At 37.2% G+C, this 23,692-nt stretch overlaps 1 protein-coding gene across 3 annotated transcripts in view; it reads right to left on the reverse strand.

Annotated features, from left to right (window-relative positions):
- NFKB1 (nuclear factor kappa B subunit 1) overlaps positions 1 to 23,692 on the reverse strand; it is a 124,389-nt gene that overhangs the window by 38,163 nt on the left and 62,534 nt on the right. For all 3 annotated transcript variants that reach the window (XM_017508660.2, XM_017508662.2, XM_037731406.1), the window contains exons 6-11: positions 15,972 to 16,120; positions 8,045 to 8,208; positions 6,020 to 6,178; positions 4,266 to 4,370; positions 2,051 to 2,142; positions 209 to 347 (exon numbers count right to left, since the gene is read on the reverse strand). In XM_017508660.2, coding sequence (XP_017364149.1) covers positions 209 to 347; positions 2,051 to 2,142; positions 4,266 to 4,370; positions 6,020 to 6,178; positions 8,045 to 8,208; positions 15,972 to 16,120 — 808 coding nt within the window. The remainder of the gene's footprint in view (positions 1 to 208; positions 348 to 2,050; positions 2,143 to 4,265; positions 4,371 to 6,019; positions 6,179 to 8,044; positions 8,209 to 15,971; positions 16,121 to 23,692) is intronic.

A 23,692-nucleotide genomic window follows, 5' to 3' on the forward strand; every position in this document is an offset into this window, starting at 1 on the left:
AAAGCCTGGCATGGTGGTGCACAACTGTAGTCCCAGCTACTTGGGATGCTGAGGCAGGAGGATTGCTTGAGGTCAGGAGTTTAAAGTTGCAGTGAGCTATGATTGCACCATTGTACTCCAGCCTGGGCAACAGAGTCAAACTCTGTCTCAAATAAAAAAACAAAAAATAAAATAAAAACAAGCATAGGATTTTAAACAATTGACTTACCTTTTATTTCAGGATAGTAAAGGAAAGGTTTTGGTTCACTAGTTTCCAAGTCAGATTTCCTCCGAAGCTGGACAAACACAGAAGCTGGTTTTGTAATATTAACATCTTTATACTTTGGGGTTTTGAAGACGATGGCAAACTGCAGGATACAAAGAACCAAATGTTGGTGCAGGACTACATTTTTTTTTTTTTTTTTTTTTTTTTTACAGTACGGCTACTCATTAAACTCATTCCTTAGGCTTTTCTTTATACCTCGTGCTTAGACACAGTGTACTAAAAAAACACAGTGTTCTGGAGAAAGTTCCAAACTCAGAATTCTATACCCATACATTTTTATGAAATCGCCACTGTAAAATCGAAATACAGTGCTGTGCTAATGTACTGAGAATCTTTATTTCATTTTTCTTATATTTCAAATGTCTCCTAGTTGTAACTACCATGCTTGTAAAGTTCACTGCATACACTTTCTTCTCTTCCACAACAGCCTTAAAAGCCTCCAAGATTATTTATAGCAACATTAGAAAGACTGTATATTGAAAGAGAGAGAGATGGCTACAGGCCAGTGATGGAGAGAAGCAGCTAAACATTGCTTACAATGGCATCATAACACATTAATTCTTGGTGATATGTTAGGGATTTTAGCATTTTTTCAGTTTGACTATGTAACATATTCACAGGGATAAAGATTTTGTAAAATATCAAAAAGCATACAACGGTATTCTCTTTGACATGTTCCTCATCTCTTTGACTTGTTCCCCATCCATGCAGTTCCTACAGTGTACCAGCCTGTGGTAAATACTGTTATTAATTTCTTAGATATCCTTCCAGAATTTATGCATATGCAAATATGAATATAGAATCATTTCTACACGCACTTTGTTCTACATCCATCTTTTAAAATATTTTAACATTGTATAATTGAGAGCTTTCTATATTAGTTCGCAGAGTATTCATTCTTTTGAATAACTGCATGATATTTCATCAAAAACACAGACCATAATTTAACTGGTCACTTATTGATGAATATTTAGATTGTTTCCAACTTTGTGAACATAATACTCCTCAGTTACTTGTAAATAGAATAATCATTAAGGTGGGGGCTCAGCATTGTCATCTCTTAGTCATTTAATCAGTTGCCACTGGGAAATCTTCATTTAACAGGATGACATCAGCTTCAATTAGAAGATGGCTCCTGGAATACCCTTTTAACAGGTCTCATCATAATTACTTTGTTAGAACACTTAAAACATTTTCATTGAGGGACCCGTGGGCCACTGTCTTGTGGGCTAGGGGACTAGGCAGCAAATTAAATATCTTGCTAACATCTCAGAGCTAGTGATCTAACTTGCCTATAACTCTACAGTAGGAAACTTTTCTCAATGACCTGCATGAGTCTTAAAAATAGTACTGCTTTATGGAAGTTAAATATTTATGATTTTTCTTTTTTATAGATAGAAGCTAAGTACTAAATTTCAATAAGGCAGAAAGTGTAAAATGATGATAACAACATGGATCATGCCTATAATCCCAGCATTTGGGGAGGCCAAGGTGGGAGAATTGCTTAAGCCCAGGAGTTCAAGACTAGTCTGGGCAAGATGGCAAGACATCATCTCTCAAAATAAAAAAAAAAAAAAAAAAAGAAAGAAAAAAAAAAATTAGCGGGGTGTGGTAGCACATGCCTATAGTCCCAGACACTTGGGAAGTTGAGGCAGAAGGGATCCTTAGAGCCCAAGAGTTGGGGCATACAGTGAGCTGTGATTGTACCACTATACTCCAGCTTGGGTGACAGAGTGAGATCCCATCTGTAAAAATAATAAGGATTATTAATAATAAATCACTTACTTGTCTATGAACATCTGTAGGGGAAAAATCTCCAAATCCTTCCCAGACTCCACCATTTTCCTCTTCTTCGTAAAATCGAATCTGGATGTCATCTGCAAACAGTCACATTGAGGTGTGTAATTTCACATAGTGTAATAATACTTATAAACATGCTGAAAAATAAAACTGGTTTAATGTTCTAACTACTATCTAAACTTTTAAAAAACACGATCAAAGGTTAAGTCTTTTAAAATGTTAACAAATCACTGATCTTTTTTTACTTCACCACTGTAATGTGCCCCGAGTTTCATTCACCATGACAGAATACTAGATTTACCTAGTCAACCTGAATTTTCTCTTAATCTGTGACCTTACCGCTTCTCCATCCTTAAGCCAATCCTAAGAAACACGAAGGATGGTGCAATTCAATGTACAGATGTACATAAAAATAATTAACTTGTAAGTTTTATTATTAATATATGGCAGATGCTATTCTAAGTGCTTCATATATACAACTATTAGCTGATTTTATCCTCATCACAACTTTGTGGTATAGGTGTACTATTATTATCCTCACTTTGCAACAGAAAAACTCCAATCCAAAGAGGTTAAGTACTTACCTGAGGTTTAACAGCTAGTACATGGAGGAACCAGGATTTGAACACAGACAGTATAATTTCAGAGTACAGGCTTTTAATACACTATTAAACTGTCTCCCTACAATAGTTTTTTAATTCATATTGAGTAATCGGTCAAAATACTATGATGATCAGGTCCCTTCTGATTAAAATGGAATGCTTAAATTTCACACTCTAGTCGTGGACTCTATTTACTTCTACAGAAATGTGACAGTATAACTTAGGTTGGCATCTTCCTGGCTTCACTTTCCATTTCATAGAAAGAACCACATTGTTGATTTATGAAACAAAGTTTTTATTTCTATTTAAGTAGAATTTTAGAAATATTAGGGATGGATAAAACATCTTACTATCTCCTTTGCCTTCAGGCGGGACTACACTGGACCTAGTTATTGAGATTCTTTAAGCCAAGTATAAGACATTTCTTACTAAGCCATTCCAACGTAATGATAATGACTAAGAATCTCATTTAGAAATAAAGGTACTCAGACTGTGTCTCTTCACAGTATGTACACCCAGGAATCTGAAAATGAGTATTACTTGGACAGAGTGGATTGGAAGAAGGCTAACACTAGTGTAGACAAAGAAAGTGTAAACTTTTTTTTTTTTTTTTTGAGACAGGGTCTCACTCTATCGTCTAGGCTGGAGTGCAGTGGCATGACAGTAGCTCACTACAGCCTCAAACTCCTGGGTTCAAGCAATCCTCCCACCTCAGCCTCCCAAAGTGCTGGGATTACAGGCATGAGCTACCATGCCTGGCCTCTAAATTTTTTTGGATAAAATATATATGTCTTTACTTTAAAATCTGATCCAATTTTTTTCTGACTATATACCTCAAAGCATTTAACCTCGCATGAGAATTTTTTAAAAAGCCACGTCTTTTATTGATTTATTTATATTTTCAGTTAGGTATTTGCTTACTTTGAAAATGCTCCCCTTGTAGTAAACAGATGTTTATTATACTACACTTTCCAACTATCATTTTACTTAATAAAAGAATGAAGTTTGAGAAAACACATTTTCCTCAGCTTTTACTAATCAATGTTGTAACATATTTAATGAAAGATAAATGCCAAGAACATTTCCTCAAAGTGAAAATGGTGAGAGTAATGTACTCTGAGAATTTCCCTGTATTCCCTGTTCTCTTTCCTTTTCTTAGTTAACATCACATCTGTAGAAATGTTCAGAGAAATCCTCTCAGTATTGCATAAAAGCATTGCAAAATAAATAAAATCAACCATTTTATACTATGAAAACATTATTCTCTGTGTGTGTTTTGCATGTATGTCAAGAATGGGCTATTATTTAGTTTAAGCAAGTACATATATAAATTTTAAAGCATAAAGATACTGAAAGTCACTGATTATAATTATCATTATTTTCTTCTTTTTACTTCTGTGGGAAATCTAAAAGTGAATTAGTTGACTAAGAAAAAATAACACAGGAAACTTACAATTGGAAGAGGTAAAACGTAAATGCTTTTTAAGACTTTCTATGGCAGCAGAGGGGCGTTTCTTGTCCACCACTGAAATGTGACTCACAGACACACTCGGAATTATATTCACCACTTGAGACCAGAGATCAGAGAATGTATTTACCTTTCTGAACTTTGTCACAGAGAAGATAAATTTCCTCTCCTCCAGTCACACATCCAGCTGTCCTGTCCATTCTTACAATTTTCAAGTTGGATGCATTGGGGGCTTCTGTTCACAGAGGGAAAACAACACAGTTAATCTTCAGCTCAACAAGCCAGTCCTTTAGGTACCCTCCCCTTAGCACATATGACCAAAACAAAGCTTAAATAGATGCTTTCCCTAACAAAGTACATAAAACAAGAATGTCTTCTGAAGTTCTCAGAACACTTCTTGGGCATGGGTCATTTATGATCACCAAACCAAATGAGGTAGAAAAGAACAGGTACTTTTTTCTCCCTCTAACACAGAGAGACTGATACAAAAAAAGAAAGAGCTTTTCTGATGTATTGGGAAGTCCCAAGCTAATTGATTTCTGGGTTTTCAGTGAGGTTAAGATTTTAACTCCAAATTTGTTTCCATGATTCTGCTATTATATTTACAAGAGTCCTAAAAACTTTAGGAAAAGCACAATTTTCTTAAACTACTTACTACTTTTTATTTTATAGGTAAGTAAAATGGGGATGTTATCTTTCTTTTTCCCAAACTAAACTAGGATTCTGTGTGGTAAAGAGGCAAAACTTTCTTGTGGTAATAGCATAAAGCTTCCTTATTTTTTTTTTCTCCAACAGCTGCATTTTAAGGTGATTCTGTGGTTATAAGTCTGCATCATTTTATAATCTTTCACTTCCCTTCAAACTTGTTTAAATTAGAGAAATCAGTTAGCTGTTGTACTTGGAGCATGGAGTTTTCTACATATGCCAAATTCTATTAACTTTCAATAAGTCTAAGTACTATGCTTGCAGGCTTTTTGGAAATACCTGTCTAATCAATCCCATGCATAATCAAACAAGAAAATTCCAAAAATAAAAATAAAAATAAAAAGGCCAGGCGTGGCTCATCACGCCTGTAATCCAAGCACTTTGGAGGCCAAGGTGGGCGGATCACCTGAGGTAGGGAGTTCAAGACCAGCCTGACTAACATAGTGAAACCCCATCTTTAAAAAAATAATAATAAATAAATAAAATAAAAAGAAAACTCCATGGCAAATGCTGAAGATTACTGTAAAACTCTCTTAAAAAGTTCTAGGAACTATAGATTAATATATATATATATATATAAACTTTTTTTTTTTTTTGGGATGGGGTCTCACTGTGTTGCTCATGTTGGGCTGAAACTCTCAATCCTCCTACCTCAGCCTCCCATGTAGGTGGGACTAGAGGGCATGATGCCAAACCTGGCTTAAAATAGAAGTCTGAGGCACATGCTATCTATTCTAGTCATTCACTTAACTTGAAGTTTCTATCTTGGTAAAGTTAATAACATATGGGGAAGAAAATGGGTAAGAATAATTATCGTGTTAAAAATTAACTTCTTTCCAGAGCCCCCCCCACCAAAGAAAATTGGCATTTTTCTCCCTTCTAAAAGCATCAACCACATATCTTTAGAGCAAGACATTCATAAATAAGATATGTCATTTCATGTAAAAGACTAAAACGTGTACATCAAAGGGAAAATTACATGTATTAAGTACCTCTTAAAATATTTAATCGGGACACCAACTTTTCAAGCTAGATTTTACTATTCACATTTTATAGATGATAAACCTGAGGCTTCAAGTGATTAAGTTACTTTCCCCAGGACTCAGGTAGCAAGTAAATGGCAGGTCAGGGCTGGAAGTCTATTCTTGGTGTGTCCCCTGTTAGAAGTGAAGTACTCACTACTGTCATAGATGGCGTCTGATACCACGGGTTCCAGGCGCCTTGTGAAGCTGCCAGTGCTATCCGGAAGAAAAGCTGTAAACATGAGCCGCACCACGCTGAGGTCCATCTCCTTGGTCTGCTGCAGAGCTGCCTGGCGGATTAGCTCTTTTTCCCGATCTAGGGCCATACAGCACAATCCATTCATGCCCAGAGAAGTGTGAACATTTTAAAGACCATGGTTTTATAAAGCCCAAATAATGTAAACTTACAATAAAAACCTTTTTTCTTCTTTTTTGAAACTCTTCATGTTGCAATAAGATGTTAAAAACAATCTCATTTATGTCATCCATTAGGAAAGGCATCAAAGAAGACCTGCATTTTCTCTGGATTACAGTAAAAACTCTCTATGTATCAGATCACCTGCCTCCTCTCCTGTCCTCCCCCCACCTTTCCCTTTTCTCCCTACAATAAGAGTGAAAGGCACACAGAATGTGATGGAATAGAACTGAATAACCCTGCTAGGAACTAGCTGTATTAAGAAGTGTGGAGTTATTCCAAAAGCTGTTTGAGCACAGGGATTGAGCTCATTCTACAGTGTCACGAAGAGGGCCTGGCACATAACATAGTAGGTACTCAAAAAGAACTTCTGAAGGAACTGAATGACTCAATGACATTTTGGGTCCTTCCCTCATGCTGGAGTTTTCATGCTGATGGATATAGTCACAATTAAGCTGTAAATAAAAGGTAGTGATTCAAGACACAAGTACTGCCAGAGAGCTACAAATGAAGTGATGTTGGATTTCAAAGGAGAAGAGAGTTCAGAGGGCTTTGCAGCAGAAGAAGCATTTGCTCTGAATCTTGAAAAGGTGGCAGAATCTGAAATCATATAAGAGAGTGGATAAAGACATTCCAGGAAGAGGAGCGAGCAAAAATAAAAATTATGTGCCAAGGCATGGAAGTCAGGCATCATCGTGCTCCTATCAAGTAGTTCAGTTTGACCTAAAGGGGCAAAATGGGAAATAGAGTTGGAAATGTAGCCTGGGGCCAGCTCTTGCGAGATCCAAAAAGCCAACTAATAGAATTTAGATTTTGTAGGCAACAGGGAGACACCAAGCAGTGACACGATACAGAACTCAAGTAATATCTATCCAGCTACAAGGTGTAAACTGGATTACAAGTGGGGAGGGATAGAGAGCAGGGTAGAAGACTACTATAAGTGGAACAATGGAAATAGGCTGTAGCATGGAATGCCAGAGAGCACAGAATGGCTGGGCCACAGCCTGGAGATGCTGCACACAGGCGAGGATGGGGAGTTGGAGAGGATGGGGAGTCAGAGGATGGGGAGGTTTTGAGTTTGGGTATCAGAAGATGGACTATATTTAGTTAAAAAATGGTAATCGGTTTTGAATCACCTGAGTATGAGATGATGACTGGACGGGCAGAGTAAAGGGCAAAATATAAAAGTCAAAATGGGGTATGTGGTGGGACAGAGAATAGGGTTGAAAGAAAAATTGTGAGAAAAGGAAAGAAAATGGAAAATCATGCCATTTTTATGATAAAGATAATAGTTTATAATGTGCAGGCAGAGCCCAAAGAAAAATGCCTTGTCATAAGGTGAGTTGGCGAAGGTAAAACAGAGGAGGTGTTCTTTGGACAACTCTTGATTTCTGCCATTGGTTTCTAAGAGGGTGAAATGGATATGGTGGGATGTTTTCGGTAGAGGAAGACACATACAAAGGTATAAATATACCTCAGTTATTGAGAGAGCAGTGACGGAGAGAGAAGGATGCAAGGTGGGCTGGAGATGCGGCTGGAAAGGTGCTGGGGCCAGAGTGTTGGGGGGGGCAGTTTGTATGCCAGGCTGTGGAGGTATTGGTTTTATCCTAGAAGTAGCAGGATGCCATTAAAGGTTTCCAAGCAGGGAAAAGGTGACAGCAGTGTGGGGTAGAGACTGGAAGGCATGCAGATGAACATATAAGTCATACAGATGAAAACCAAGGCCTGGACCCCTTGGAGGAGCAAGGCCAGGAGAATGATGCTTACCTCCCAGCTGCCGGTCCCCTCCACCTTCTGCTTGCAAATACGCAAGGTCAGGGTGCACCAAGAGTCCGGGATTGTAGCCCCTTATACACGCCTCTGTCATTCGCGCTTCCAGTGTTTCAAATACTTTTTTCTTTGTCACATGAAGTATACCCAAGTTTGCAAAGCTGGAGGAAAAACAGTAACAGCAGCAGCAATAACAACCAAAAGTTAGGCACTTAATGTCTAGAGAATCTGGCTTCACTTGCAAATTTTTAAAAAATACACAGGCCCTCAGTGTTTTATACAAATCCCTTGGGGCTAGATGCATTTCAGAATGTAGGTATTTCTGATGTTAGAAAGGCAATGTATGGCATATACTGCATATTACATAATACTCTAAGCAGGTCTGGGGCACACAATGTAGTCAAACATGTTAATATTTCTGCAGTGAAATATATAATTAGATTCACCAAATGGAAAAATAAAGACTATAAATGGCTACATGTCAGGTTAAATTGGGTTTTACTAGCAAATGAGTCTGTGATAAACTTGGAAGAACGTTTTGGTTTTCAGAGCTTATTTGACTTCCAAATTGTGATTAATGGAGTGAGAGCATGTGTCTATATGTCTTAATAAGGGAGTCTTACTGGGTTCATTTTAAAGTATTTTCTATGGGAGCTGTATTAAAAAAATTTCAAAATTCAAAATATAATCCTAACATTTCTTAAGAATAAGAGTAGTATTATATTTGGAGTGATTATTTTCCTTTTGAATCATCCTTTGATTTCTGAATGGGATTTAAAGTCAACCTGGAATCTCATCTTCTCCTAAGTTATCTGTAAGGTTAAAATTATTTATGACCACTAGAGTTGTCATCTAAGGATACATGTAAACAGGGATGGAGAATCTTGTATCTTATGAAGGCTACATATCTATAAAACAAAATATGTTGATAAGCTTAAAAAGCAATTAAAGGGATTTATAAGAAAACATATAAAATGTTCCACTCACTTTTGAAATTAAAGTACATGAAACAAGTCTATTGTTATATTGTATTCAATAAAAAACAGACAAAAAAGGACTTTATCGAGGAGATCATTTCATTCATTCAACAAATATTTATGAAGATCTTTGTGTGTGCCAGGAAATATCATAGATGTTTTTGTCAGCAATAAAAGCTCTACCTTCACTGAATTTATATGCTAGTATGACAACAGAGAAGAAACAAAGAAGTAAATTATATAATACAATTTAGAAGGCAGTTAAGTGTTATCCAGAAAAATAAGGTAGGAATGAGGAACAGGAGGGGTAGCAGAAAAAAGCATAAGATTTTAAAATAGGGAGAGGTCAGGAAGGACACTCAGTGAAAAGATGACAACTGAGAAAAAATTGAGGGAAGCAATGGGGAAGACATGAACATATGAAAGAAGAATGTGGCAAAAGGAACAGCAAGTGCTAAATTCCTGCGGTAGGACCACACTGGTGTTTTCAAAACACAACAAAGGCAAGGAGGTCAGTGTAGCTGGAGTGAAATGAACAAGTTGTCAGAAGTGTGAGAGTTCAGAGAGGTAAGCAGGGGGCCCAGATCCTTTAAAGCCTTATAAGCTTTTCTAAGGACTTTTTCATCTGGCTTTTACTCAGAAAGAAAGAAAAACATTAGTAGAGGAAAGAGAGATTTCATGACAACTGGACTGAAGGAAATCAAGAACAAGCTAACGGGGCAAGGTCAGAAAAACTAGGGAAGAAAATAGGAGTTATAAGGCAGAATGAAATGAGCACTCATACCAGATGCCCAGAGACAGAGTAAGTCAGGTGTCCAGGAGGATGAAAAAAGAAAAGAAAATATACCACTAGAATATAAGCTCTTTGAAGGTAGAGATCCCCAGTGCCTAGAACAATGTCTGACATAGGGGTGTTTAATAAGTATCTGTTGATAACTGAATGCATGAATCAACACAGCACAGAAGAATATGCAACATGACATATGCATAGAAGCACAGGCAGTTTTTCAGAAACAATACTTCTATCTTTTGGCCCTTTCAACTTTACTCCCATATAGAACTTCCCTAACTGCAGGAAAATTGGGTTATCTACTAGGTAATAGCAATGATAAAATCTGTGTAACACCTTACACTTTACTGTCTATAATGTGCTTTCCATGTATATTGCCAAATTTGGTCCCTGTGAGAAAAACATCATTCTTATTAATTTTTTATGTGAATAATGAAGGATTTACTCTAGCTAACAAAACAGGACAGGAGTCAGTCTTCTGCTTCAGGTAACGATAGAGGTAAAACAGACTGGATTGAACCATAAATATCTAAAATACAAAAAGAAATGGTTTTCACACTAGAAAACAGGCAGCAGAGAACAGTAATCTTTACAAAAAAAGAAATAAGGTGAATCCTGTAATTACTCTGACTTAATTCCTAGAGAGTCCCAGGCTGTAGTACAGGAAGGAGGAACCCCCAACAGAGCCTGCTAATCTCCAAGGTTGAGGAGACACAGTTAAACATGGGAGGAATCCAAGGAGGTTAAAACTCACAAGCAGAGCACCAGAGAGGAAGAAACTGGACACAGAGACACACTCAGAGACCCACTGGAGTCTTCAGCCAAATGCTGTGTGTGGGGAAAGTACATCAAAGCTGGGAAAAGAACCACCATAGAGAAGCAGGCAGAATTATTGTAACACCACAGGGCTGGAACAGTTCAAGAAATCTTGTAATATATGGAGTATCAGGTTGAAAATTCAGAAAGGTATTAGCTTAGTAATGATGTCAAATTAACAAGTAAGTCTTTAAAGGATCAAACTGTTCCTAAATTTAACTTCATCTCAATCCTCAAAAATATTTAAAGGCATACCAAAAAAAAAAAAAAAAAAAAAAAGAGAAATCTGGGGCTCAACAATACAAAATTCAGAATATCTGTCATCCAATAAACTACCAGGAAGATCGTATAATCAGAAAAAGGAGGAAGCATTGGAATGTTAAGGAGAAACATGACAGATATGAAAAAAAGACTACAAACCTGTAGAAATGAAAACTGCAATGTCTAAGAAGAAAAATAAACTAGATGGAATTAAGAACATATTAGACACTACAGACAAAAATATTGGTGAACTTGCAGGCACAGTAATACAACTATACAAAATGAAACACAGAGAAAAAAGATGAAAAAAAAAAAAAAAAAAAAAAAAAAAAGAAAAAAAAAAAAAAAAAAAAAAAAAAAAAAAAAAAAAAAAAAAAAAAAAAAACCAGAGAGCTGTGGGACAACTTCAAATAGTCAAATATATGTGCAATTGGGGTTCCAGAAGAAGATGAAGAGTGGACAGAAAAAATATTTGAAAAAATAATGGGCAAAAAGTTTTAAAACTTAATAAAAATATAAACCCAAGGATCTCAATCCCAAGTACAAGAAACATGAAGGAAACTACACTAATATCCATCATTAATAAATTTGCTTAAAACGAGTGAGGAAGAGAAAATCTGAAAAGCTGCTAGAGAAAAAATATGTACAGAGGAACAAAGATTAGATTGACAGGTGACTTCTTGGAAACAAGGCAAGTCAGAAGACAGTGGAACAACATAGTTTAAGGATGTGAAAGAATAATATTGTCAACTTAGAACTCTTTTTTTTTTTTTTTTTTTTTTCTGATATGGAGTTTCTCTTGTTGCTCAGGCTGGAGTGAAATGGTGTGATCTTGGCTCACCACAACCTCCACCTCCACCTCCCAGGTTCAAGTGATTCTCCTGCCTCAGCCTCCCAAATAGCTGGGATTACAGGCACGTGCCACCATTCCCAGCTAATATTTTATTTTTAGTACAGATAGGTTTTCTTCATGTTGGTCAGACTGGTCTAGAACTCCTGACCTCAAATGATTCACCTGCCTTGGCCTCCCAAAGTACTGGGATTACAAGCATGAACCACCGTGCCTGGCCTGTCAACCTAGAATTCTATATTCTTCAAGATATCTTTGAAAAACAAAGATAAGATTTAAAAAAACTGTGAAGACATACACCCACTGAAAGAATTCATCAGCATCAGATCAGCAGTGTAATAAAAGGAAGTGCCTCAAGCAGAAGAAAATGCTATCAGATAGAAATCTTGACCTATGAAACAGAATCAAGAGCACTGCAAATGATAAGTATGTGGTTAAATATAAACTACTTTTTCCTGATTTAAAAATAATCTTCTTTAAAAGGTAATTGACTGTTTAAAAGACACTTTTCAAAAGAAGACACACATGCCACCAACAAACATATGGAAAAACCTCAATATCGGTGATCACTACAGAAATGCAAATTAAAACCACAATGAGATACCATCTTACACCTGTCAGAATGGCTTTTATTAAAAAGTCAAAAGATAATAGATGCTGCCAAGGTTGTAGAGAAAAGGGTATGCACATACACTGCTGCTGGGAATGCAAATTGTTCAACCATTGTGGAAAGCAGTGTGGTGATTTTTCAAAGAGCTAAAAACAGAACTACCATTTGACCCAGGAATCCCACTGTTGGGTATATACTCAAAGGAATATAAGTCAGTCTACCATAAAGACACATGCATGCGAACATTCTTTGCAATACTATCCACGATAGCAAAGACATGGAATCAACCTAAATTCCCCATCAACAACATAATAAAGAAAATGTGGTACATATACACCCTGGAATACTATACAGCCATAAAAAAGAACAAGATCATATCTTTTGTGGGAACATGGATGGAGCTGGAGGTCATTGTCCTTAGCAAACTAATGCAGGAACAGAAAAATACTGTATGTTCTCACTTGTAAGTGGGAGCTAAATGATGAGAACTCACGGACATAAAGAGGGGAACAACAGACACTGAAGAAGGTTTTCTTTATTCTCTGTATTTTTATATTTACATAGCTACTTCTAGTGCTTACCAGTTGGTATATGCTATATATATTAATTAGAAAAAAAAATTCCACATCTCTAAATCAGAGCTCCCAGAAAGCAGAGAGGGTGTGGTGATTACTGGTGAGGGAATTTGGCCTAATGCAAAATCAAGGAACACAGATATTTTCCATGGAATAAAAATATCGCAGAACTAAAATAGGTTGAAACAAATTGTTGATATTCAGGATTTAAAATAAAACACCAAGCTAAGATTATTATAATTTTTTTTAACCAAGAAAGGCAGTAAAGGCTGACTATATAAGTGAATAAGAAATAGAAAAAATAAAAGCAAATTTAAAAAAAAACATTAAAATGACAAATCCTCTACAGCAATCAAACCTATAATCAAGACTGGGTTATTTAAAATATGAATATTTATAATATAGATGAAATACTTTTGAAAATAGAAACTAAGTTTATTAAGAATTCATACTGAGAGAAAGGTGAAGATAAACAATCCAAAGAAAGTGATTCTTTTGGTTTTGACAATTTAAAAGTTATCTTCTCATTGCCATTTTTTAGATGTCTTTTATCTTGTGTTGGACTAGTGCCCTGCTTGTGAATCCAGATGCTTTGCCTAATCTGTATTATTGAATACAGGTTATCTTAGCTTCATTTCTAGTATTGACAAGTCATAGTTTTGGCTATCTTCCTAAGTTTCTCTATGTGATACTCTTATCTACAAGTCAGAACTAAATACTAATAATCAATGTTATATCATAAATAAGTACCTGGCAAGTTTGCTCATGTTATTTTATAACATTACCTAATGTTAGTTCGGTCTAGAATTCTGGAGATGTAAAGGGCCTAAACATAAGATTCTGTAGTGAAACTCTCGCAGTTGGTGAGGGAAGACATTAAGGTCCCCAAGAAGTCACGTAACTTGCCCTCAGTCCTCTGTTGAGAGTGACAGTAATGGGAAAAAAATTCTGGTTTCCAGAATGCTAGCATGACGTTCTTTCTACATAAATGCAATAAGTTTTGACACTGAAACCTTAAAAATGTTTATATAGAGAAAGATAGAAACAAATGAATTATGAAGGAAATAGTGTATTTTGGGAAACATTGTAAGCAAAAATTTTTCAGCTAAAAATCAAATTAGAAAGTGAGTACTGACTTTCATAGAAAACGCTAAACACAAAAGCCTACTGAGTCTATTGTGACTCTCAAGTGGCATCTTGATCAAATTTCTCACTGAAATTTTGTAGGGTTAGAAAATCTCACTGCACTACAACTAGACATCATAATGATCAAACTCTGGAGTTGAGATGCTCAAAATATTTGTTGAATGACTGACTGACTGACTGACTGAATGAATGACTGAATGATGAGTTCTCCCAACTACTGAGCCCACATCCCACTGCACTACAAGAGTGAAAGAATCCCTCACTTTCCTTAGAGACAATTTACCTCTATTCCCGTTCTAAGGCCTCAAATTAAATAACCATTAGTTCATTCTAAAATCCTGAAAGTTTACTAAACCAAACCATAGAAACACCAAGTTACAGACAACATACTGAAGGTTTTATAATAATAAATATTAGTAAAAGACTTTATCTAAAATTTCCTCTAAAGGATATGATTATAATACAGATTAAACAAGACCAAAGAAAATAAACACTTCAAAACTGACAGATGCCCACAGGAATAAATCTGCAGAAACACTAAGTGATCAATTAGTCTAAAACTGTGACAATTACCCTGCATTTCAAAGCTCTCCTAGATCAGTCAGAAACTGGAAGGATATTCTACAACACATGATGAACAAACTGTGACATACAACAGGAAACATGCCAGTCCTTCAAGAGGATGTTAAAACAAGTTTATATAAAGCACACTTGAATTTTTCAAATCAATTTAAGCTTCTTCCTTCAATCTAGAGTCTTTTTTTCCTAACATCAAAGAATCTGATTTTAGTGACTTAAAGCTCTCTCTCTAGGTTTTTCACACTTAAATATGTTCACAGTCAAACAAAGAAATACCTAGGAACATGAAACCACAACTTCCAAAATAACAACCAACTTGAAACTTGATCGGAATTCAAAGCCTGAAATGCAATCATCAGCTTAATTATTTGATTTAAACAATTCCTTTGAGTGAATAATCCAGATTAACTGGGATTTTAGCATAAACTATTTAAACCAGGATTAGAAAACCCTGAAAAATGTTTTTAAAAATCAAACAAAATTAATTAAAAATTTCTTCTTTTGCATTTAAGGAGTCCCAAAGAAAGACTTAAAACAATTTTTAGTTACTACTGATTGTACATATCAGTTTATATTGTGTGCTGTACTACTATTCTGGGTGCTATTTTAGTGTATTAGGAAGATTAAAATATTTTTTAACACAATAAATATGTCTTATTTAAAAACTTAATTCTTTTGGATTGAAATTACTTCTATAAAACTTCATTCATTAAATATTGCTTGTTTTATCTGACCAGTCATTAAACGAATGTCATTTTTTTTACTTACATTTCAAGCCTAACAAATGCCAAGATAAATTTGCATTGCTTGGCTTCTTATCTGTGCATACTTTCTAAGCTGTACAAGCTGAAATGATATTTATTCATTCACTTCAAGCCCCAAATATTCACACTATAAATCCACTAAAGAAATCATCAAGAATGTAAAACTATCCATAAAGTAATGATTTCTGCTATAGTTAGGTTTCTTTAAATTTGTCTTTATTTTTATTTCCAGGAGAAGGAAATATTAAAAGTGGCACAAATACCTTGTAGGTCAAATAACCACATATAAGTGGTCATCCAAATTGGGCCACCTTTGAGTACAAGAGGGTGCTATAAACAATTAGGCCAGGTGCAAACTGGGCTGTCTCAGGCAAATCCAGACATGTGGTCACCTTACTTTTTGGAGTCCAAATGAGAGCACAAGTTTACACAGTTTTTTGAGGCCATCTGAGGGTCTCAGAAAAGTCCCTAATGAAAGGGGCCTGTTCATTCCAAATACCCGTGTCCCATATTCTGTCTGTTCCTACCTTCCACAGCATCATATGCCCCCACTTACCCGACCACCATGTCCTTGGGTCCAGCAGTTACAGTGCAGATCCCATCCTCACAGTGTTTTCCCACCAGGCTGTGGGCATGCAGGTGGGTATTTTTTCCATTTGTGACCAACTGAACAATAACCTTTGCTGGTCCCACATAGTTGCAGATCTATATAAGAAGCACAATTTAAAAGTTAGCACATCTGACTCTCCAGCAACATGGAAAAATGTTTATGATAAGCCAGTAAGTATAAAAAGCACAATATAAAATTATTCATATACATGATTACAACCCTGTTTTTAAAAGTATGTGATGAACAAATGACAGGGTGGAAATAAATGAAAATGTTAATGGTGGTGGTTTTGTGCGGTAGGAAGGTACACTCCAAGAAGCAGAGCACTGAAAATACAGTACGTATTGTGAAAGTTGGAGCAACACATCTTAGAGGATGCTGTGTTGCTATGAAGCCTCCTTTCCCATTAACCAAGGATGTGCTTTCCTCTGCACCCTCATCACAATTCTTGGTCACAAAAACTGAGTAAATGATTGATAAGGAAACTGGTCGTTGACAGAAATCAAGGGAAGAAGGGAGGTATGCAGAAACAGTGCATCCTAACTCTGTGTCCAGTGGTTAGACAGAGTGTTTTGCCCAGTGACCTGGCTCTGAAATTTGGCTATAAACACTCAAGCCTGAAGACTTGGCCTCCAGTCATCTCTTAGGATACCTGAGCCTTCAGTAACCCTCTCTGAGTTCTGATAATTGTTACATACGCTCAGGTCATAGTAAGTTTCTTCAATTCAACAAGTGCACTCCTTACGTACAAATCCTTAGATTTTACCCTGTTTTGTTGTTGTTTAATAAAATTAGAGTTTTCTATTTATTTTTTTATTGGTATGTCTTTAAAATGACAGCAGCAATAAAAAGGAAATAGCATTTTTATCTCCAATAAAAAGGAGATAATGACGTTTTAAGCAAAAAGCAGTAGATATCCTTTCTTCTTCTTAGTCATCTAGCCCCCTACAGTAGACCAGATTCCTTCCTTGAGAAAGTGTCAAGACTAAAATCATACTAACATAACAGGAAAGACCTTTTTTTTAAACCGTCTTAAGTCCTATCAAGTCAGAGTCCTGTGATAAATTCAGCTAAATACTTAGAAATGCACTATAATTTCCTCAAAAGATGAACTACCATCCTGGTTTGCCTAGGACTGAGGGGTTTTCTGGGACACAAGACTTTTGGAGCCAAAACCTAGATTAGTCAGTCACCCTATCTCCTTAGCTCATACAGTAATTTTGGAGAAGTGCATAACCTAAGCCCCAAAGCTCTCAACTATGCAATAATTTGAAATGTATTATCTGAACAAACAGCCCACAGCTTCAAAGAAAGAAGAAAAAGGAAGAAAATGAAGAAAGGAAGGGAGGAAGGGAAGGAGGGAGGGAGGGAAGGAGGAAGGATGGGAATCACACTTAAAGATGACTCTTTGATGGAAGTCCCAATGATATAAACTTGAAGAAGAACCTAAAGCTACCAATAATACTTCTTTGAAAGAGGCAGAATCCTTTTCAACCAACCTACTTCTACTATAAACTTCATCAAGTGGATTCATATTTTATTGAAGCAGGGTTTGGGTAGGATTTTGTTAGTAGGGACTTTTTCCCAATCTAATATTTCATCCAAGAGTTGAAAAGCTGATCAGAGTTGGCATTATTCCCCAGAGGGTTTGAAGGGAGAGAAGTTTCACTCGTCAACAGAGGATAGACTCACAATCACCTGTGCAGCTCCACCTCAAGCCCTCTATGCACGCACTTTGGCTAGAACTGCTACAAAGGTTTGCTTCTAAACCTTCTAACCTCCTTTTCAAAGAGCAGGGCCCCAAGAGCAAGCCAATTACAAAGAAGGTTTCTAATTAAATTTTATTTTGACCACCTCGAAGCACAAATAATTTCTTAAATAGGTATAACACTTTAAAAAACTCTGGGTATAGAGCTGATTATGAACTCAGTACTTTCCTTTTAACAAGGAGAAAGTCTTTGCCCTTAAATGAGGGACAGGGAATGGGAAGTTCTGGGTTTGCTCCAAAGCTGACTGCTGTCCCTAGATGCTGCCTAGAGATTATTGATGCCAGTTGTGTTTTTTGATGTTGACATCTGAAATCAGTTTTTGTTATGACATATCCCACAGGAACATCTTCAACAATAAATGAAGAGAGTAAAGGAACATGAAATAAACCATGTAATTACACTTTTAAGTGACACTAGCACAGGAATGCAAGACAGCAAGGCATGAGGCAATTTTTCATTTGGGTGAAATCAGGTAGGCTTTCCACTTAAACAGGACACCAGAAGGAATCCATAATTAAAGCCCAGTCACGTCAGATAATTGGCTCCTTTGATGTTACCATTATGAGGGAATTAGTCTCTGACACAGAAGGAAAGAGGTGTGAGGCATCTTCAAAAAGTACGCATGTATTTTTCATACTATTACTTCATGACTGAAGGGTGGCAAGAATGAGGAACTGGGTAGTCCCTGAGGCAAAGGAGCTGAACATGTTGCCAGTGACTCATGTGCTGTTGAATCCATTTGAAAGAGTCCAAGTTAGCATGGCATCATTTGGTTTTCACACAGACCACAGGGCAACGGACAGGGAGCCCCCTGGGTTTTGTGGACTTTCCAAAATACTGACTGAAAGAAGAAAACTGAAATGTGAGAGGAGAAAATAGTGATACTATTTGCAAGTTATATGGCACATGAAGACATTGGCACTCCAACATGGGGGAGACCATGCTTCATAGGATGCCATGATGATGGAGAACTGTTTGCAATCAATTCAGAAGTTCATTTGTTCTACGGAGAATTTAGTTCTTTTTATTCAGTCTCCCTTTTACTTCTTTGAATAGTGGTTCCTTTGAAAATTAATTTTATAGAGAGCAACTGTGTCTTTTAGGTTTTTTCAATGAGTCTGAACATTGCAGGCTCTTACTCGACATTAAGAATTAAGCTTTTGGGTCGGGTATGGTGGCTCACACCTGTAATCACAGCACTTTGGGAGGTCTAGATGGGTGGATCAACTGAGGTCAGGAGTTTGAGACCAGCCTGGCCAACATGGTGAAACCCTGTCTCTATCAAAAATACAAAAAATTAGCCAGGCGTGGTGGTGGGAACCTGTAATCCCAGCTACTCAAGAGGCTGAGGCAGGAGAATCACTTGAGCCTGGGAGGCAGAGGTTGCAGTGGGCCAAGACTGGACCACTGAACTCCAGCCTGGGTGACAGAGGGAGACTTCAGCCAAAAAAANAAAAAAAAAAAGTTTTCAATTAAAGCCAAGGAGACGAAAGTAACAAAACTGAGTAAACAACTACCCAGGGACACTGTAAGAACATGGACATTAGGGGCATATTAGCTGGGCTTGAAGATAGTTCCCCATTTACTGGTTGTGTGACTGGGCACTGCTCAGTTTCCTCATCTGTAAAAAGGGGGTAATAACAGTATTTCAAAGGGTTGTTGTGAGGCCTAAATACATAAACACATGTAAAACCTTTACAACAATGCCCAGCAAATAACAGTAGTTTAAAAGCATTAACTTGTCTTGTTTATTAATTTATTACTGTAAGGTACTTTTCCACCTAGAGATCTTTAAACAATATAACTGTCCTGAGATTATTTTTGTAAAGTTCTATCTAAAGCAGGTGGCTGGAATAAACGACTGATTTAGGTCACTTCTATTTCTAGGGTAAATCTTTTTTGCATGCCATACTTTATTGGACTTTGTTAATTTTCCAGTAATAATTATGCTATTATAGTAACAGCTGTCATTCTTGGAGATACCCAGGACTTGGCATTCTTATGAAATTTAAGACTTTCTTCCAGGAGCTTTATGATACAATACCTACTGCTGACCACAGGCTGGATCTGCTTTTTGAATATGATGTAGAAACTAGGGGTCTCAGATAATACCAATCTTAGTCAAATTATTTGTCTTTATTTAAAACAATTCTGTCATGTTTGGGCAAAGTATGTGCTGCTGCTTCAAAGGTGGTGACAATACGTAGTCTAGAATTTTCTAGGAATCAGGATTTGAAACGTCCACTTTGCTCTTTGGGTAAATTCGGCCAAATCACTTTGGCAGAATGCAGAGTTAACATGAATGTAAGAGGTGACACATGAAGTAGTCCTTTTCTGCTTAGCTTTTCTTATGAAATGATGATGATGATGATCATGAGGAGGAGAAGAGGAGGGGGAAAATGCACAATTTCTAAACGGAAATCTATCCTGATTTCACGTGTGTACCTCGCTTTGTCCTCTACCACATTAAGCAGAAGAACAATGTGGTAAAGTCTAGGAAGTCTGAAGCCAGGCTGCCAGGCTCAAGACCTGCTGTTGCCACTCAGCTGTATCAACAGGGAAAGATGGTTAACATCTCGGTCTTTAAAGTTAAAAGGAATAATACACTTCATTTCATAGGATTGTTTTTAGGATTAAACGAGTTAATGCAGTGCTTGGCACTTAATGTGATTAGTGACCCAAATATAAACCTTCTTTCCCACCTCGGCTATTATCTCTCTAATAACCAAAATTTGTCTATTCAGTGAGTATTCAAAGCCCCTCCTAAGTTCTATGCACTGCAGTAAATTAGGGGATGAAGCGATGCATGATAAATCCATGGAGAATTAAAGAGTGGGACTGACACTAATTGAATAATCTCTCATAAATAAATGTAAAAGTGTAACTGAGAAGAGCTTACAAAGGAGATATATAAGCAGCACTTGAGTGGGTTAGGAAGTTAGAAAAAGCTTCCTGAGGGAGTACTGAGGGTAGAGATCTAAAAGAAGGCCAGGAATTTAACTAGGGAGAGGGTAGGTGAGGCCAAGGGGTTTAGGGAGCCTTCCTGGCAAGAAAAACAGCACATGCAAAGGCTCTGTGCTGGGTCGTACTCAGGACCTCGGACCTACCCATTACCACATCTCAGGATTTTCTTCAAGTGGACAACTCCCAGGTTGTTCCTTCACTTCCCCATCGAGAAGCACCCATTCTTCAAGAGGAAGACCTAAACCTGAATCTTTCATGACACCCTCCTCACCACTTTAGCCCACAAGGCTCCACCACTGCTTCCTTTTTTGAAACGTGATTGGAAGGGACAAGGCAGGAAACTCACATGCAACCTACTGCAATATGAAGACAGGGTTTAGTAACTAAAGGATTACTGTCATACTTCTCTTGCTTGTTAAATTCCCAGAGCCTATACAGCTACACTTGCTAACTCAGATAATCCCTACAACAGCCCTGTGGGGTCAGAGGTGATACCCCATTCCACAGCTGGAGGAACTGGGGCTCAGATAAAAGTAAGTGGCCATGATTCCTATAAATGGAGCAATCGGGCAACCCCTGAGCTTCGGTTTGTCCACCTCCACAAACTATTCACATTTCCATTGCTCTGTGCTACCATGTGACATGGTCATTTTTTCTTGTGTGTGTGTGTGTGTGCAGTCTCCTCAGTGTTTTATAGCTCTACTTTGCCTAGACAGTGTTGGTAGATAACAGTTATTCCTAAACACCTTGTTTGTTTGGCTTTGCTGGCATGTGTTGTGAGGAGAGAGGTCTCAGGAATGGCTATAAGAAGCAGCAGAAGTGTACTTGTCCCCTTGCAAAGCTCCTTTATAAAATCATGCCACAAACATGCAACCATGTATTCATTCTTTTCTGTGAGGCTGTACGTAGCAAAAAGAAGGAAAGAAAGAAAGAGAAGAACACTATTTTAATATTTCTTCTCTCAGGCATGAAAAACAGATGTTATTGTTTATTACTTGTTGAACAACCAGGAAGGACAGAATGACCTTTACCAAATAAGATAGTACAGAACCATGTCCAACACAGTTTCTGGCATAAAAAGATGCTTAGTAAAGTTAGTCTCTTCCTTCTCTGTTACGCAAGAGATTTCAAGTTGATCCAGTCTGGGATCCAGTCCTCCTAGCTCTGTGGCCTTACACAAATTAGACAACCTCTCTGAGTCTTAAGCTCCACATCTACACAGTGGGCCAATCACATGACTTCAGAGGGTTGTCGTGAGGACTATGCAGTGCCTGGCACATGGTAGGTACTATTAAAGTGCCAGTTTCTTTCCTTCCCTATTATTTGTAAAGACCCCCTGGGCCTCTGAAAGTCCCTGTGAGGGAGGCAGAATTGACACAATCACTCCTATTTGACAGACAAGAAAACAGAATTTCAAACAGATGGAGTAGCAAAGTGATATAACCCAAAGTCATACAGCCAAGACAAAGAGAACCTAGGAATTCACTCTAAGTCCTCTGAATATAAATGTGGTATTCTCAGTAAGGTAGGGGATGGCATGAAAAAAATCCTCTTTGACCCACTGTTAATGACATGTTGTTGTTGTTGTTTTCCAGCAGTACTCATGAATTTGCATTCATTCACTGACATTCTTTCACCTTGTTTAGCGCCCTTTTTGAATGACCAAAAGCATATATGGTTCATGATATCAGGCTGAGATTAGAAGAGCAAACTGCCATTTGACATAATAAATAAGCTAAGAAGTTCTCGTCATTTACACAGAGAAGACAAAATCTCTATGTGTAACTCTGCTCTGAAATTTTTATCTTTCCCTCATACTTTGACTTAGGGTTTGCTTTTTTGCTATATTTTAATTTTTAGTTTTAACACATCAGATACAGCTGCTTACGAATCATGCTTCTTTCCGAAAAGGAAGTAATACACTATTGCTAACTCCAAGAATTGCTGGGAATTTGTACCTCAACAGGTATCATTACATCATTAGCAAATTACAAATAAATCTTTATAAGTATATGGCCTAATCATGCATCATTGCAAAATAATATGGGAAGAGTAGACAGTTTGTAACTTATGAATGCATTGTCTTACAAATGTTCATGTATAAGCCATTTTTTTTTGGTAGTTGGGTGGATTTTTAAACAGAAATAATGTATAAAATACTGGTTTTCTAGTGCCATTTCTTTCCTATATTTCTTTTTCTTTTTTTTGGGAGGCGGGGACAGGGTCTTGCTCTGTCATTTAGGCTGGAGTACAGTGGTGTGATCATGGCTAACTGAAGACTTAACCTCCCGGGCTCAAGCAATCTTCCTGCCTCAGCCTCCTAGGTAGCTAGGACTACAGGTGCATGCCACCACACCTGGTTAAATTTTGTTTTTCTTTTTCACAGAGAGAGTCTTCCTATGTTGCCCAGGCTGGCCTTGAACTCCTGATCTCAAGGGATCTTCCCACCTAAGCCTCCCAAAGTGTTGGGATTATGGGCATGCGCCACTGTACCTGGCCTCTTTTCTATATTTCTTACTCTCTTTACTATATTACACGTGTTCTCAAATTCTTCTTCAAAATATAATATATATAATATTCAGATCTTCAAAAAATATCCTTTATCTGATCACCTCTCGCCATCTTCACTGCTACTCCCTTGTTTTCCTGCCACCATCAGCTGTCTCCTAAGCTTTTGCTCCTATGTTTCCTCTGCTTGTCCTGTCTCCCCCTGGCTTATTTTCCTGAGTGATCCTCTTCAAGTCATGTCATGCCATGTCTTCCCGCTCCTTCGCTCAAAACCATCCAAAAGTGAAAGTTGTTAAAGCTGAGTGATTAGTGCAAGGGGGCTCATTATACTATTCTGTGTATGTATATAATTAAATTTTTCTGTTAAGAAGTTAAAAACCTTTAATGTCTCTCCATATTAAAAGACAAAATCGCTATAACGGCTTA

The sequence above is a fragment of the Cebus imitator genome, unplaced genomic scaffold (assembly GCF_001604975.1).
Source record: "Cebus imitator isolate Cc_AM_T3 unplaced genomic scaffold, Cebus_imitator-1.0 Scaffold397, whole genome shotgun sequence".
Classification (NCBI taxonomy): domain Eukaryota; kingdom Metazoa; phylum Chordata; class Mammalia; order Primates; family Cebidae; genus Cebus; species Cebus imitator.